At 38.7% G+C, this 17027-nt stretch overlaps 1 protein-coding gene across 1 annotated transcript in view; it reads right to left on the bottom strand.

Moving 5' to 3' along the window:
• SNAP91 (synaptosome associated protein 91) overlaps nt 1-17027 on the bottom strand; it is a 62267-nt gene that overhangs the window by 34204 nt on the left and 11036 nt on the right. The window contains exons 3-9 of the mRNA XM_039728492.1: nt 8983-9125; nt 7846-7921; nt 5659-5761; nt 4084-4177; nt 2736-2847; nt 1285-1391; nt 42-83 (exon numbers count right to left, since the gene is read on the bottom strand). Coding sequence (XP_039584426.1) covers nt 42-83; nt 1285-1391; nt 2736-2847; nt 4084-4177; nt 5659-5761; nt 7846-7921; nt 8983-9125 — 677 coding nt within the window. The remainder of the gene's footprint in view (nt 1-41; nt 84-1284; nt 1392-2735; nt 2848-4083; nt 4178-5658; nt 5762-7845; nt 7922-8982; nt 9126-17027) is intronic.

The raw sequence follows: 17027 nt of genomic DNA, 5'->3' as shown, positions 1-17027 counted from the left end.
ATTTATTACACAAATGCAAAAAGACTACAAGAGAAGCTTACCTGTGTAAGATCAGGGATATCACCTTTGTCAATTCCAACTTGCTGTGGAGATAAAAGAGTAAAGGTAAACATCTAAGTGCACTATTCCGCTGCAGCAGGCATTACATATTCAGCAGGCATTAATTTTGAATAGAACTGCTCTTCAAGCTATAATGCACCCTGTCTTCAGAAAAATACCACAAAGTTAGAAAGGACATGTCCATCTTCCCAGCAGCTACCTTCAACAACCTGCAGCATATTCTTCCCCCCACAAATTAAATATACATTTAAAATAAAAGGATGAGAAAATGGAGCTTGATTTCACAAACATGGATCTCATGCTCTATGCTGAAATACACTGGTCATATACTGTTGTCTCAGAGGAGAGCAAATTAAGGTCTAAGTCTGCAATCTTCTATTAACAGCCCTGTTGCTTCACACTGTGGTTCTTCACTGACGGCTAGTTTAGCTTTTGCAGAAGAGCAAGCCCCATTGCACCTCGTAATCCTGAAGTAGAATCACTATAACCCCTGTCCAAAAAGCTGACCTGTGTCTCTAAAGCACTTTACTCCCTCAAGTTCAAAATCTATACCTGACATTACAAGCCATTAAGGAGTCTATCAAGCTTCTCCACAGCTAAGTGAATTAGCAAAGAAACAAACTTTTTATTCAGCTCATTACTACTGTCCATTATAATGAAGCATGAAACATGGAAAATGTGCACCCTGTGCCAAAAGCCAGCTACCACAAATGAGAATCTAGCAAAGGAGTTAATTAACCATGTAACATTCCTATTATCCACATAAGAGGATGATAACAAGGAGCAAAACCGGGAAAATCTCACATTACAGTTAACTTAATGCTGGCTGCAAAGACTAAAAAACAGACTTAAAAAATCTGCATGCTTCTATTCCCAATTGCTGTATCTTCCTCTAATGTTCAACCCTGTCCTAGAAGTATGCATTTACCACAGCATTTCTCAAAAATACTGGAACATTTGAAGTTATGTCATCTGTTAATTTAACCAGGAAAGATGAGTTTGGCTGCACCACAGAGACATGGAAGTCCTAAGCAAGCTTAACTAAAAGATCTGAAGAAGCAGATCCAAGATCTGGATCCACTTGGACAGATCCAATAAATCCAACATCCATTGAGAGAGAGGCTTAACAAGCACAATGAATATTTTACATTGGTGCTAAACAAAACCAAAAAATAATCACAAAATACTCAAGTGCCAGCCTCCAGAAGACCCAAAGCCACTTACCTCTGCAACTTTAAGAAACTCTGACACTCTGGTCATTCGAGTTAGAAATCGTTTGTAGATTTCAAGAGCATCTTTACATTGTCCCTTTTTCATTTCAAAAAATTTCTCTAAAGAAATAATGTGGTAAATTTCAGTTAAGATGTCTTACATTAGGTCTTATATCACCAAGTCTCGTTTTCATAAATATCACATGTCACGAATATGACACTACATTAACATTTACTGCTTGGACATTAATCTGGTGACATCTCTTGCCTAGTATAGTTTATAAGCTGGGCTTGCTGAGCTGCTGAAGAATTACGTAGATCATAAAACTGAACCTCAGCTAGCCACAGCATTGCATGTGATGTCAACCACTTTTTTAAAGACTGAAAAGTAAGTAGGTGAAGTAGCTACTCAACTTAAAATTCAAAATAATTAAGGATACCTAAACACATACTAATATATGTCCTTTCCAAATTTTCTTCACTCCAGAGAACTGCATTTTTTTCACTTATATAGTCTCTAAAGTGCATTTAAGTCCATTATTAAACACACCTGCCACATATTTCAATTTGAACTTACACTTTAAGTAGCAGTAGACAGTGAAATTCCAACTGAATTTTTATGCTAACCCATTGTGTCATGCTGGTGATCACACCAGGCTGCCTGAGCTTCAGAACACGCTCACAGCCTCCTTCACACTTTGTGGGCTGATGGTAGGTAGGCTTGTGGAGGGGATCCAGTTTTGGCAGTCATGCTTTCAGGCAGATCAGGAATGTTATTCAGGAATATATCACTTCATACAAGGCTAGCACATAACATTATCACTCTCTACAACTACCTGAAGGGAGGTTATAGCCAGGTGAGGGTTGATCTCTTCTCCCAGGCAACCAGCAAGAAGATACAGTCATAAGCTGTGCCAGGAAGGTTTAGGTTGGACATTAGGAGGAATTTCTTCACAGAAAGGGTGATCAGACATTGAAACGGGCTGCCCAGGGAGATGGTGGAGTCACCATCCCTGGAGGTGTTTAAGGAGAAACTGGATGTGGCACTCAGTGCCATGGTCTAGGTGATAAGGTGGTGTACAGTCACAGGCTGGACTCAACAATCTCAGAGGTATTTTCAAACCTAATTGATTCTGTGATATATAACAGAAGAATGTGGGCATCTTAAAAATGCAAAAGCTTCTAACTTTGCAGGACATATGACACACACTCACACAGCACTGTACATTTCTTTAAGCATAGAGATGGTCACTGTCTTTAAAGAATCTATCTTTTTTAAGGACATGTGATGATCCAGCCTCAGATAAACACTAATATAACAGGGTACAGCTTAAATTTTTCTCTCATTTCAGACTAGAAGAGTCAAGAAAAATGTAGCTTTAATGAAAGTAAAAAAACTGAAACAGATTTTAAACTGATTCTTCACTCATGTATGGCATGTGAGACAAAAGCCAGGTTACTTACCTAGTAAGTTAATAACGCCATCATTGTAGCAAGCAAAAAGTTTGATGAGATCTTTAAATAGAAGCATGAATGCAGCATTTATGACACCATTTGTCAGTTCATTTGGATGAACCTACAAATCAAATATCAGTTATTTACAAAACAAGTGTCAAATGCAAACATTTTGGCTTACACCAGGTATTTGGTGCTGTTATAGACAGAATCGAGCACTGAAGTTTTCACGCTAAGACACTGAACAAAAGTTTTGGTTAGCAGATCAAGGATTGCTTTCTCCACCACTCCAAAACAATCCACTATAGCAGAAGAGTATCCACATTGAGAGTAAACATCTTAGTCTTGTCTCTTCTGCTTATCATGAAGAAGAGCAAGGCAGAGATGCTGTTTACAGTTTTAATGAAATGGACAAAAGGTGTCAGTTTACAGCAGAGCTCAACAAAATCTTAATAGTCTATGAGATAATGTATTTGGACTAATGATACCAAGATCCCTTCTCACATTAACTTGGGAAGAAAATATGTGCTTATTTATGAAAAGGTCTTTATTTTCTTAAAAATATCTCCTCTTCTGAGAGCACTATCACAATTCCTATGCCATTTAAGGAATGGAAAGCACAATGAGATGTACTTCAAAGCCTTTCCTCTGAGAGCTGGAGTGGTGTCTGCCTTCTACGTCAAAGTGTATTTTGCTGATCACCAACAGAAGAACTAATTCCTTCAAAAACCTCTTTGAAATGTTACACTGTGGCTTCTACAACTGATTCCTGTTTTTATCCTTACGTCAGACAAAGAATCCTACCAGCATTCATAACATGATAAATATATTGTACACACTTATTTCTATGAACAGTCTAGATTAAACATTAGCCAATTAGTTCACAGCTGAAAACCAGATTATGATTTTGAGGAACCCAAACAATGTACATGTGGTATTTTAATGGGGTTTTTCCTCCCTGCAAAAGAAGTTGGTTGCCAAGAAACAGAAAATAATGTTCAGTCTCCTTGCTTCGTCCATTTCTTCCCCCTCATCTTCACTGTTGCAGAAGATGAAACTCCAAGTTCCCTCTCTACAAAACCAAAAGTGCATTCTTTACATTTCATGCGTATGGGCAAGGACAATCTTTGGCCATGATACCTCAGTGGGACACTGCAAAGGGGATTTTCTGGCCCTCACTGAGGGATGATTAGTAAGCATTACCTACAAGGTGAAAGGTGTTCATTATAATGCATCATTTATAAGTTACTGCCTCTCAGGTTTCTGACAGGGGCACATGTCACCCAGGGCACCCAGAGGGGTGTCCTGGGTTCTGACAACTGCCCGGTGTTAATACTGTGTCAGTTTCAATACATACATCAAATTCAAGTAGTGCATCAATTTGTTCCTGTAATATTGGCATACTCTTCAGCAGTTTTTCAGGAGCCATTGTTCTCATTACACCTTCAGCTCTGCAAGAGGGAATACAGATTAGAAGCCATGCTGTTTCCTTTCTCTCTTCCCCCAAACTGATCTGTTGTCCAGAATTTATTCTTGAAACACCCATAACTCATTTCAAACCATTTCAAAACCACAGTCTGATTCTCCTGCTTCTCATGTCATCTGGTATAAAAAATCCTTTATCCAGCCACCCTTCCTGACAGCAAATGAGGAAAGGTTTTTTGTTAGACTGATGAATGCAAGAGATTGATCTCATTATGGAAAGATGACACTGGGAGCTTAAATTACTAACTAGAAATACTGCCATAGAAGTACTGAGCAAACTGATAAATTTGTGCACAAAGTTTGTTATGAATAACTAACAACAGCTCATTGCTGACATGTCCAGGGATGTGTAACATTCCTTAAGTGTCATCCATAGTCTTATGGCAGTCATCAAGCATGGCCATTTTTATCTCTGATTATGACAAACCTGCACAACCATCATTATGTATTGTCCTGCTCTGGCTGCAGACACATATAAGAGCAGGCACAGAAAGCCTTTCCAGGAATTTAGAGCAAGGTGGGAACAGTAGGATCCCCAGCAGCCCAAACTTAACTTTATTTAACATCAAGTGTTCAAGAGTGAACTTGTATGGCCCCCACTAAGGGAATGGCTTCCACTACACAGCAAAGATGCCATGGTAGACCCTAGACTTCCTGGCTGTTTGAGAAGCAGGAGAGAACAGCCTGGTAGTGATGATTGTATTAACAATTCAGAATTCTAAGCTGTAGAATGCACCAAAACTGCCAGAAGGATCCTATATGCAATTCATGATTAGCAGGAGCATCTTTAGTATGCACTCCATTAAGCTGCACCTTCAGGGGGTGTTAAGCCACTTGCTGTGTCAACTGTGCTTCAAGAGAGCATCTAGAGATCTCAAAAGTCCCAGTTAGAGACCAGAAAAATATCCTCATAAATACCAACACACTACTGGGTTAACTTTTTTTAACACAGTTCTTGTGGGAAATAAAGCCAGAAGTTTACAACCTTGTTCTGTTCAGTTTACAACTGTTTGCTCTGTTCCCTGCTAAGAACTTCAGGCATTCACTTCAGGCTTTGTTTGCAATCAGCCATCTCTCTCAGGGAAAGTGTCTGGAGAGTAATGAAACATCCTAAACATAGCTTCAGAGTGTTTCCTTCTCCAAATCCTAAACACAGTCTCAATGCAGCAAAGTTTAATTAGGGTAAGATTTAAACCTAGCACTAAAAGCTCCCAGTGTCACAAGGCACCGTACTTTGGTCTTCAATATTTGTAATACTGCCCAGTCTTTCCTCTCTTCTTTGGGCAATTTTTAACCAATTACAAGTACTTTAAAAATCAGGTTTTTCATTGTAGCTACACAAAGCTACAAACAAAGTTACTGACAAACTAAAACTAAGTTTAATGCCACAAATAACAATTTAATGAGTCAGACAACTTATTAATTTACATATCTAAATTTTGCTTACCCTTTCTTCACTCTTGCAAAGTCAAATGCCATTTGTCTGTAGGAAAATGCTTTTTCATTCAAGTATCTACTATAACGCCTTATAAAGGTGGACATGTCATAACCTGCAAAAAACAGTTTCACATTTTACATTTCATTTTCATGCTTGTCAGAAGTTCTTTAGTAAACGATAACATAAAGCCAACAGATTATGTGATTTCTATTACACTGTGCAATTTCACATACACAACAGGTATCACAAGGTATCTTCAAGCTTCTGAAGAAAAATCAGTAGTGGTACACCAAAAAAAGCTACCACTGTCCTCTGTTTCTAACAGATTCATGCAACTCACCAGTGGCATGGCTCCAGGGGAAACATGCTAGAAGCCCCTACATAGTTATGGGGTAAAATTACTTGGTGGCCAAATAGTTACCTCTCTGTTAACAGGGAAAAATATCAATTTAACAAAAAGTTTTCACTGAACAGGTACATGACTTCCAGGACAAAGCTCAAGTTCAACTTAAACACTCTTGATGTTTCATGCATGTTAGCCACTCTGACTCTTACATGGACCTTCAAAATCCCTGACTTGGTTTACCAGAACAAATAAATCATAATGACATCCACAGAGATTACTGCCTTCCTCGAACTGTTACACCAGAAATACTCAAGGCACATAATATTGTACAAGGGGTCTCTAACTTCAGTGACTTTCAAGCTATGACACTTGAACAGTTAGTATTGCAGCCTATCCTCCAAAGTTTCTTCCTCTAAGCCACAGAAATGTGTGCAGAAGGTATCTTCCTGTTCAATAGGTAGCCCCTTTTTGCTACCTTTCTAAAAATCCACACCCCTCAGTTTAGTCACTGACTATATTTTCCCTTAATATCTACCATCATTAAGTATCCCTGCCAAATCAAGCATAACACTACCAAATCTGATGCCTCATTATCTACAATACACTGTGTATTATCTATGGAATGGCAATCTAAGTTTAAAGAAGGTAGTGAAGAACACAAATGCATGCATTTAACAGAATTAATTGTTGCTAAACACCAGTGTCTTTGAGCATATATACACACACATATATCATGTTTAGCTTAGATTAACACACTCAGTATTTGTTTAGCTTTGTTCTTTCTGTCACCATATCTAAAAGATGCTGAAGTTTTTTGGTGTCACATGTCTACACCAAGAGATGAAATAATGCAGCATTGCTTTGAATTTGCCCCTAATTGTGTTGCCATCTTATTGTAAAGGTTTCATACCTTCTTGGTGATAGCTCGTGGGCATCTCCTCACAGCACTGACTCCTTCTTCTTCTCAGCACAGCCAGCAAACTCCATCTATGTTGTGCTCAAGCCATCCTTCTCTTTTCCAATATCACCCTAATTGGATCCAGCTGTGGCCCATTAAGGGCAGGCTTGTTCTTTAGTCTTGCTAATTAGCACAGCTGTAAGTCCTTAGGGGTGAGATTACCTTCACCACTATCTCTGTTCTCCTACATTCCACCCATCCACATAATTGTAGCATGTCTGTAGTCTGCATACAATTTACAAATATTCTCTGACAGCTGAAGAATTATATTTTCCCTCTTTTCTGGTAGAGCTACCATGAAACAAGCTTTTCCTCCATTAACTGAGGGCACAGGAAAATTCTCTAATAATTCCAGAGGGAAAAGTAGAAAAGCAGACTTTGTAAAATTCAGAGGGAAAGAGTTCTTAATTTCTGCCTAGACTTTCTAAATTCATTACTCAAATCAAATCAAAATCAACCAGTTATTTTGGTGCCAACAGCCCTACCATTTGGAAGTTAGAGACAATGCCTAAAAAGCACAATGTCCCCAAGAAACCAAACTACTTTTTAAGACTGAGTAAAACCCAAAAAAACTAAATGGAAAGTTATCCATTTCAATTTTTAACACCCACAAGAGTTAAGAAGACAGCTGACCCAGCCTAGATTTCAACCAGCACTTAAAGGATTTGTACAGCTTCACTTTTTGAGTAAAAATATTGCAGGAGATGAGAAATACTGTTCTGAAGTTGCTCAGCAGTCTCATTTGTCCTCCATGTGTGTATTTATTAAGTACTTATAAAAAGGCTTCAGCAGCACATTTTTATCTTATTTATATTTTATGAATTAAGGAGCAAATTTAACAATAGTATCTTATATAAAATCTTGTTAAGATTATATACATAAAATGGCTTACCATGAGATCCACTTTTGTCCAGAAAATTGCTGAGATTGAACAATGTGTTTCTAGATGCCAGGTACTGAATAAATCTCTGCAAGACAAAGTAATTTTCCTTATCACAGCCTGTATCTGAAGGCTTTGTACCTTCTAACAGCAAGATTACCAGTCTATTTTCAGCATACAGCATGAAACCACTGATTTTTTGTCTTAGCCTGCAGTACCTTCCCCAAAACATTTTGTCCATTCAGATTAACTACTTTTAGTCAGAATCTCTAGTAAGTATTCTACTGCATATATAGAAAATAGATTATGCATAAAACAAAAATATATTGCAAAAGGAGCAATAAAAATGTTTAATTCTCAGGGATTCGAGGGAGCTCAATATTTATGTGCTTGCAAAGCACACATCCAGGCTAGCCCCAGACTTCTCAGTCCAGCAGACCTCAGTTTCAGCCAAGCTGAGGGCCTGATTTAATAACAAGCAAAGCCCCTCATCAAATACAGGGACTAACAGCCTGAAACAGTTAGAGAAATCAGATGAGAGCATTGACCAAAACTTGGAATGGAAAAACAGGAGTAAGAATTTACACTGTGAGAAGTTCATTGCATGAAAACACTTTATACACAGCCAGGGAGAAACTGTTTCACAGTCACACTGAAGCTCTTTAAATGTGCTCTCTCTTTTTATGCAAACATACCTGTCTCTACAGGTCAGTAAAAGCAAGGATAAGGATAACTTGATCTAAAAGGCTATCAAGCTAAATTCACAGCTCTAGGAAGATTTTAACACCCATGCAGAGAAAGCAACTATCTGGATGGCAGTTTACAAATGCCAAAACATCAAGTCTGACCTCAGTCAAAAATCCCAGGTAGTATTTAATAATGTGTAGCTGTTTTCAGATTCAGTGCATAAATTGTCAGCATCTTGGCACAGGCTTCATCTTGGTCTAATGTTATGGCTTTGTAAATGGAAAGACAGATAAACAGATACACTCTGCTGCTAACAGTAACTTTTATCTTCATCAAGAATCATTCTTGCCTTTTGTTCCCAGGTCCTTTCTGGTTCAGACGAGATACCACTGCACTACTAACACTTTTGGCTTGGAGTGTGTTCAGTGCCAATGTGGCCTTGAGAGAGCTGTTCACACTTACCTCATTGCCATGGACCATGAGATGATGTGTGGTGACTAAGGCTTTGAACACGACCACCCAGCTACTATTCGTTGCTCGCTCAAAAAGCGTATCAGCCATCTGAGGGATATTCACGTTGGTTTCATTAGTTGCTTGGATCAAGTCTGTAGGAGAGACAAAAGGAAGGTGTTAGGTGCTACAAGTACGATAAAAAGTTTGCAGCATGGCCAAGTTCTCAGACCACCAGGCTGCAGGCCATGGTTATGACAAACAGGAAGTTCAGTGCTTACATCCCACGTTCAAAAAAAAAGAAACCAAAACAACAACAAAAAACCCAAATTCAGATTATATTAGTACATGCTGGTGGCAGCAGTGGTATAACTCTTTCATCCAACAACAGTTTTCCAACAGTTCTGTCCCATCTACAACCAAACATTTCTCCATCTTTATCCCAGATGAAGTTAGGGTGCACAACATCGTATGACTTTACTGCTTGCAGGTTTTTAAGTTAATTGGTGCAGTTCATTACCTCTGGGTTAGAGAAATAAGTACTATTGAATTTTTCAACTACAGGTAACATATCAAGCACACTGAATCCAGTCACATCAGCAAAAAGAGGCATCACCAGAAACAGATACTCTGTCAGGCTGTTTTAATCAGCAAGCTCCAGCACACCTCCTAAAGCTTCTACAGACCCAGAAAGCAGAAGAGTGCATTCAGGCATGCATTAAGATCCCTTCAACAGCGAGAAAGAACACAAGGAATGACACTGGTTTATACTGAAGCAACTGCAGCTTACATAGAAGAAATAAGACATTAAACTGTCTCAGGGAAAAATGATAGCATACAGCTTGGTGTCTTGTACATTAAGAATAAGTAAACTGGCACAGAAGAGTGCATGAAATTAAGGTAAGCAGCTAAATCATAAACAGTGGGGCAGCAAGATTTCCATTATCCTCTATATTCCACAGGATCTGTGATTCACTACATCCCCTGTTATCTACCGACTCCAGTTAGCAGCCAGCAATTACCTTCCACAAGCTATCACCTATTTTTGAGACACAGCTGGAAACTGCACACTGCAACTGCACGCCCAAAACCTCTGTGATGCCAGACACAGCCCTACCAAGACTCAAGGAGGCAACTTCATGCAACACGAAGAGCACAAAACACAGATCTAACTGTAGGGCTGAGGCTTAAAATTGGAAGACCTAAGCAAAAAAAAGAAAAAAAAAATTAAAGTTTAATTACTAGACTAAATATTATCTGAAATTAAAATACTCATCTTTTACTTTCCCTCAGAGGAATAATTGTTAATGATTTCGTCCCTATCTCACAATAGAAATTTTCCTCCAACTGTTCAAGTCAGTCACAACAGATATTCTACCTCAAAATCAGACAGGTTATTTTGCGACTACTCCTTGCACATCTAAACTAAGTGAGTCTACAGGACTTCAATTCACTTGGGCAGTAGGGTCACCACTAGGCAGAGTTCCTTTCCTTCCCCTACACAATCCCAAGCAACAGAGAGCATAAATGTTGCTAAGAGTGGAAAGTCAAGGCTCAGAATTCGACTACTGATTCTGCCTTTGCATGACAGGAAAAGTTCAGAGAACAAATCTGTCTAAATAGATCAGTGAGTCACATCAGCAACTGAGACCCACCTGGTGTGTACAGAAATCCACACTGCTATATCAGAAGCATTTAGAATTTCAGGTTTTGGTTGGCTGGTTTGAGTCTTTTTTTGAATTCCTGGCATGTAATCTTTATGGGTTTTTTACCTTCTATTACAAAGACTTTGTTTATTTGAGATCCAACAGATCTCTAGCACAGAGTCACAAGCTTGGGAAAACCATAGTGCTTGCCTGCATATGAAATTGTCTGTTGTATGGGCATAAAATCTGCAAGTTGTCCTCAGTTTCAGACCAGGGGAATGATTTTCTGGGATGATACAGGAGACAAAAATTATGTGATCCATTTGCCAAGTTTGAACTGAAAATGTATGTTGTCATGGCATTTTGTTGTCTTGGTTATGGAAGATGGGTTTGAAGTTTTTTGCAGAACACCTTCTGAAATGTGCTTACTTCTATAACCTCAGTAATACTACCCTTGAAGGAGGAAGTTCGGCAGACAAAGTATTATAATAGCAAAGCCATGCTATTGAATGACAGCAGTTCAAGATCACAGAGCTCCAAGAATTCTCCTCGATCCTGTGGTACAAACAGGCCAATGATCTTTTATTCTGTACTGCTGATTAATGCATTACAGAAGACAGTGGTTTGTAAAAGCCTAGAAGCAAGTCACAAGTGGCTTACTCACTGTTTACCCCGCTCCAAGATTTTACTGCAGGTGACAGCATTTGTCTTATTCGTATAAGGAAATGCATCAAATTTGTCAGCTTTCTGTCTTGGGCTTCAGTATGTAGATTTCTGTGAAAGAGCAATGCTATAAATTGTGTATTCCATGGGTGCACTTTAGATAATGAAACCTCAAAGGAGTCCATCCACAGAAATGCTGGCAATGGAGACAACAAGGCACTGCTATATGATGCCACAGCACTGCTTCTGAAGTCACTCAGTCATTTCTGTCTCCTCTCCAAACTGCTGGAGGGTACAGCATCTCAGTCTGCAGCTCTGAATGTTTTAGGACATGAGTAATTATAGTGTGCAAAATAGAGAGGCATGATTAAAATTAAGTCTACTACTTTCAGTGCACAGAAAAGAATTAAACCATGCATGAAGATGTCGCTTGTCATCTGAGGCCTGAAAAAGGAGATTGGGGGTGGGGGAATAATTCTTGCAGAGCTGTTTCCTATTTAGTCACACCACAAAGATAAGGTATTCAAATTTCTTGGATTTCTTTTCCCAGTATCACAGAGTCTCAGCTTAACCAGCAACCATCAGCATCTGGAAAGAAGCACCAGCACAGCTAACTTTAAGAAACTGAGCAGCAGAGTTTGGTGGCTAAGCTAAATTTAAAATAAGAGTTGGAAAAATTAATTTTACTTTAATGTGGTAAGAAAGAACAGATATAAGGAAAAATAAATCATATGCAGGGAAAAAATCTAGAAACCACATTTTCAAAATATACAGATTCAGACATTTACTGGGTGGACAAGAGGCAATAAATATTAGTCTTCCAAGGAAGTCACAGGTACATTTGCTAATACAAAATAGGTAATATTAAGAAGTCACAGATGAAGAACAACCCAACAGAAACCATATGAAGCAAACTTGCAAAGTTGATTCCATTTGGGGCACTCACAAGTAGGGCAAACAAGGATTAAAGGTACCTTCCTGAAGAAGTTTCTGCTACTGCAGGCACCCAGTACACTGACAGCTAATCCCCAAACCCAGACACTGAGCTCAAATACAAATTACAAACAGAGTCAGAAATCAGAATCATACTGCAATAGCAGCAAGTTTTCTACCACAAATTTCACAGAAGTGAAGTAATTGGAGAATGAAGACCTATACATGCTTTATTTGAATCTACTTGTTTACTGTGGGACTAAATCACAATTGCCAAATCACAATATGTGATTTCTCATACTTCCTCTCTTCAAATTTTCATAGTTGCTATTTTAAAGACTTCACTAATTAAAGATACTTTTAAAAATTATAATTTTACTTCAATATACTTTTTCTAGTTAAGCTCTGAGATGGAAAATCAATGTAATAGAAGAAAAAGTTAACAATTCTCTGACACTGTAACTTAAATCTAAACAGCAGTCTTTAAGCTCTTGGACAGGCCAATTTTTTCACCCTGACTTAAGACAGCTGCAACTTAATCATACTCTAGGTTTGCTTCTCTTCACTAATTAACGCCTCCATTAATAAAAAGACAAACCTGCCACAGAGAGTAAGAATGGCAGAGGGTTCAGAGCCCACTAAAGGATGGGACTAGCTTTAGTGTTTGTTAAGCTCAAGGTAAAAAAAAGGAAGAATGTTTCAAAGGTTTCAGAATTTCAGACTCTGTCTCATTAAAAACTAGTTTCTAGTTGTTTGGTTTTATTTCCTTAATGGGAGAGATTATACAATACTTTAAAGAAACTCTTAGTCCTTTACCTTTCCAGATGGTATTCTGGATCTGGGCTGTGTTTTTTTCCTGTTTTGTTTTGGCCCCCCTGCTTCGCCCCCTCCCCCCAAAATTCTCTAATAAGCAGACCTGGGATTTCCCAGTTCATGATTAATTATTCACAATTTACATTTCAGTATGCAGAGAAACAGCAGCAGAGCACAAGACCTCTCTGCTCAGAGAAGTATCAGTGCCAACTTAAGAGCAGCTGTCATTCCAGACTGAATTAACACACAAGCTGCCTCAGCATCTGAGCTATGTCATACATTCAGTTCCTAAACTTTGCCAAATCTCTCCAGAACTAATCCCCTTACAGACCTTCCTACTACTCAAATGCTACAATAGTCTTCTGGAGTTTTTTTTTCTCACTTATAAGTATTTAAATAATGCCTTTAACCTATTAAAAGGAAATGCAGGATTGTTCCAAATCCAGGCTAGTCAAGAACAGAAAGAAGCAGGACAGAGTAAGAGTTTACAGGCCTCAACTAAGAAAGTTAAGTAGGCAAGTAGGAGTAGAGTCCTTCCCCTGCAAGACAGAACTGTATTAGGAAGCTACTGAAGCCCTGTGCTAATCAATGCAAGAGCAGAACTTCCCTGTCTACAGAAACCTGACCACAAAGCAGAATCGGAAAGCAGAACAAAGTTACCAGTTTCTTCTTCTACAAAAATTGCTCATAAGAGCATCAGCTAATTTGAATATTGTTGGGTTTTTATCAGGCAGCTCCATGGAAAAGAGTTTGGAATTAATTTCTGAGGTTATAATTTATTATTTTTTCTTTTCCCTTCCAGTTCGCCTTGTCTTACACAAATTCACATGTTGATCTGGCTTGTAACAATAACCCCAACAGCAGTGTATGCTGTCTCCTCCTTCCTCCCCAGAAGTCTTCCTCAAGGGTTGCTGGATCTCACCGTGGTGCCAGCAAGCCTACCTTTTATCAAAGTCCAGCATCTTTCAGATATTGTCTTGGAACTTCCACGCCTATGCCAACTCAACAAACCTAAACACAATCTTCCACTGAGCATGTGCTCTCCAGGTATTTTAGACTCCCAATAATGCAGCTGTAGCTCTTGGGGGTGCTACCTCCTCCCTCCAGCCTTACTCCAAATACTCCTACTCCCAAAATAAATCTCAGACTCGCGTGAGGACAAATACTTGCTGCAGATCCTGAAGTTTGAGAAGTCATGACAATCAGTCTTTGAACCACACAACAGCACCCCACACCAAGACAAGCTTTTATGTACTATTTCTTCCTCCCTGCCTACTCACAGGCATATCATACTACCCAAAATATTAAGTGTTTTGCAGAACCTATCAATCACATGAAGGGTCATTTACAAGGTAAATGACTGAGTACTAGCAAATTTCTCTTGAAGCATCCTCCAATTTCTCAACCTGTGATTTTAATTAGCCTTAGAATCATCTCACTAGTCCTTTTTAAATACAACAGTGTACCACTTGCTATATCATTATACACCTCTTTTGAAACAAAGTGAAAACTCTGCTGCCCATACACACTGCTGGATTTTATTCCAACTACTTCCATGTGGTTTGCATCTCTCCTTAACCAACATATCAAGGCAAGATATTTAGCTTTAAGTCATCTGCAAAATCACCCTGGCTCACTAGCAGTGTTACATCAGTTATGCTGCACTTAATTATTTACATGTATGGCTTTTCCTCCTGAGAGGTTCAGGTTCAGTTCTCTTGGAAACAGGAAATAAAAGCCAACCATCAGATGGTCTTCTACTGGATCTAAAAGGGTGCTACTTCAGCAGCTGTCTCTCTAACTACTAATTATGGGGAGAAAGTGTGATTACACTGTGTTAAAAAAAATTGATATTGCTTAAAGCAATTCCTTCAAGCTTCATGAACTATGAATATTTTTTACATAAAAGTTCTCAGAACTTAGAGCTCCACTGCCCCTGTGCACTGGGCAGAACAGTGTGCACCACCTTTAATGTTTACATTGGAGTTCTCTCAAGGAGAGTAGCAGAACTGACATTCAGGTCAGCTGCAGAAGCTCAGACTCTTGTGAGGACAAGTACTTAGAAAACAACTTCAACACAAAGGACAAATACTTCAGCACAAAGAAGTTTTAAGGAGCACTCATTGAGGTTTTAAGTATAGTCTTTAAGACTGCAAATCAATTAGATTAATATATGTTATAGCTATTAATATATTTGTTAATATAAAATATATATTTGTTTTATGAACAAAGTCTGAGACCTTGCTGACATCCGTGATGCAACCAGTCAGAAGAATAAAAGTTTCATCTTTACTCAGGAATTACATATCTGGAATAACAGAAGATAGGCTACACAAACATTCTAGTACAAACACACTATGGAAAGCACCATTTTAGCCTCACACATACAAAGCCAGAACACCAAACTAAGGGGGAAAGACCCCTTGGTTCAAGAATTCTGCCTGCCTTCTTCCCCACTACAGCTACCACAGTTTTTTTAAGCATCTTCACTACAGGAAAAGTAATGGTCATCAAGCACAGAATCTTCTCCCTGTCCAAAGTCGTAGCTTGAGCCTCATTTGTACAGAATTTACCCACTTTGACTATCAAAGAATCTGTCTCAGACAGTAATACAAGTTCAGCAAAGTAGAGAAAAGATGAGAAATCACAGCTTTAATGATCTTTTCCGCTCACCCACAGAACTCACTTCCAACCCTCTTTCCACACAAATTCTGCTTCACAACTAGCTCAACAGAAACATGCATTTTTCTGCTCAAATACAAGAATTAAGCACTTCTGTTTAAGCAGATATGAAACACCACATAATTCTGGAGCTAAATGTGCCACTTCTCTCTTCTATTGATTTGTTGGAAGTAAGAGCTGAGTCACAAATCATTATTGCAGTGCATTTTTTGCATAGTTCTTAATAGTTTAAGACATGAAAGAATCCATTTGCATTTGGTGGACACCAACCAATGGTTATGAGATGAAAATATAACAGCAGTTGTCTTGAAGAAATGCTATTTCCCACCCTATTGTAATATGGCTTCTTAAATGCCAAACTCTAGGGGAAGAAGAGACATGGAAAAAACCCTGCCAACATTATAAATAGGTTTTGACCAATAACTTTGCATGAAAAGGAACTTTTATCCCACATGGCAAATCTCAGACCTCATTCTACAAGACATTTCCTTCAGCACTTCCAACCTGGAAGCCTTAACCAAAATACACATTAATTTAGAGACAAAACTGGAACCACCAGCCAATCTTCTGCCGAGCCTTCAAAGCATTTATTCAATTTCCTCTAAGGGAATTGTTCTCTCCATCCATGCAAGCATTAAAGTGACAGTTCTCTTGCATCTTGGCTCTTGCTGCAAACAACAAAGCAATTTTAAAGGCATTATAGAGTTGCAAGATTATTGCTCAGAAGGGCAACAGTCAATAAAGTCTACTTAAATTACTATTGTCAATTGCCTATTGACATTAGGCACATTAACAGCCTGATACCAGGATTCCAGCTGTGGCCTTGATTATCCTTTCAATGAATGACCAACCCCTAGCATTACTTGTTGGCTGTATCAATTCATAACTATTATCACTTGGGAGCTCACTGGAATATCAGCACAGGATCAACTGCAGCTTTTAGGCAGAGAGTACAGCTACACTGGAAACACAAGGATTTCACGTTTGCCACAACAGCACTGGGCCATTTACTGTAATCTCTGCACTACAGCAATTTCTAATCCTAATCAGTCTTTACATGCTGGGCTGATCTTGCACTCCAAATGCATCTGGCAGAAAGTGGTAATCAGCTGAGGCATAGCACCTGAGCTCTTTCAGTTGCCATGCTGCAGTCTGAGAAGAATTCCACCTCCAAATTATCTCCTTTCCTCAGAAAACCATCTGTTTTTAATACAATTGTAAAAATGAAACTATCACTACACTATCAACTCTGCCCAGAACAGCAATTTGTAATCCACTAAAAAGCTGAACGAGACTGGAAATATATTGCAAGAAGCCTGG

Source organism: Passer montanus, unplaced genomic scaffold, assembly GCF_014805655.1.
Source record: "Passer montanus isolate IOZ18808 unplaced genomic scaffold, ASM1480565v1 scaffold11, whole genome shotgun sequence".
NCBI lineage: Eukaryota > Metazoa > Chordata > Aves > Passeriformes > Passeridae > Passer > Passer montanus.
This window is presented reverse-complemented; position numbering and strand designations above follow the sequence as displayed.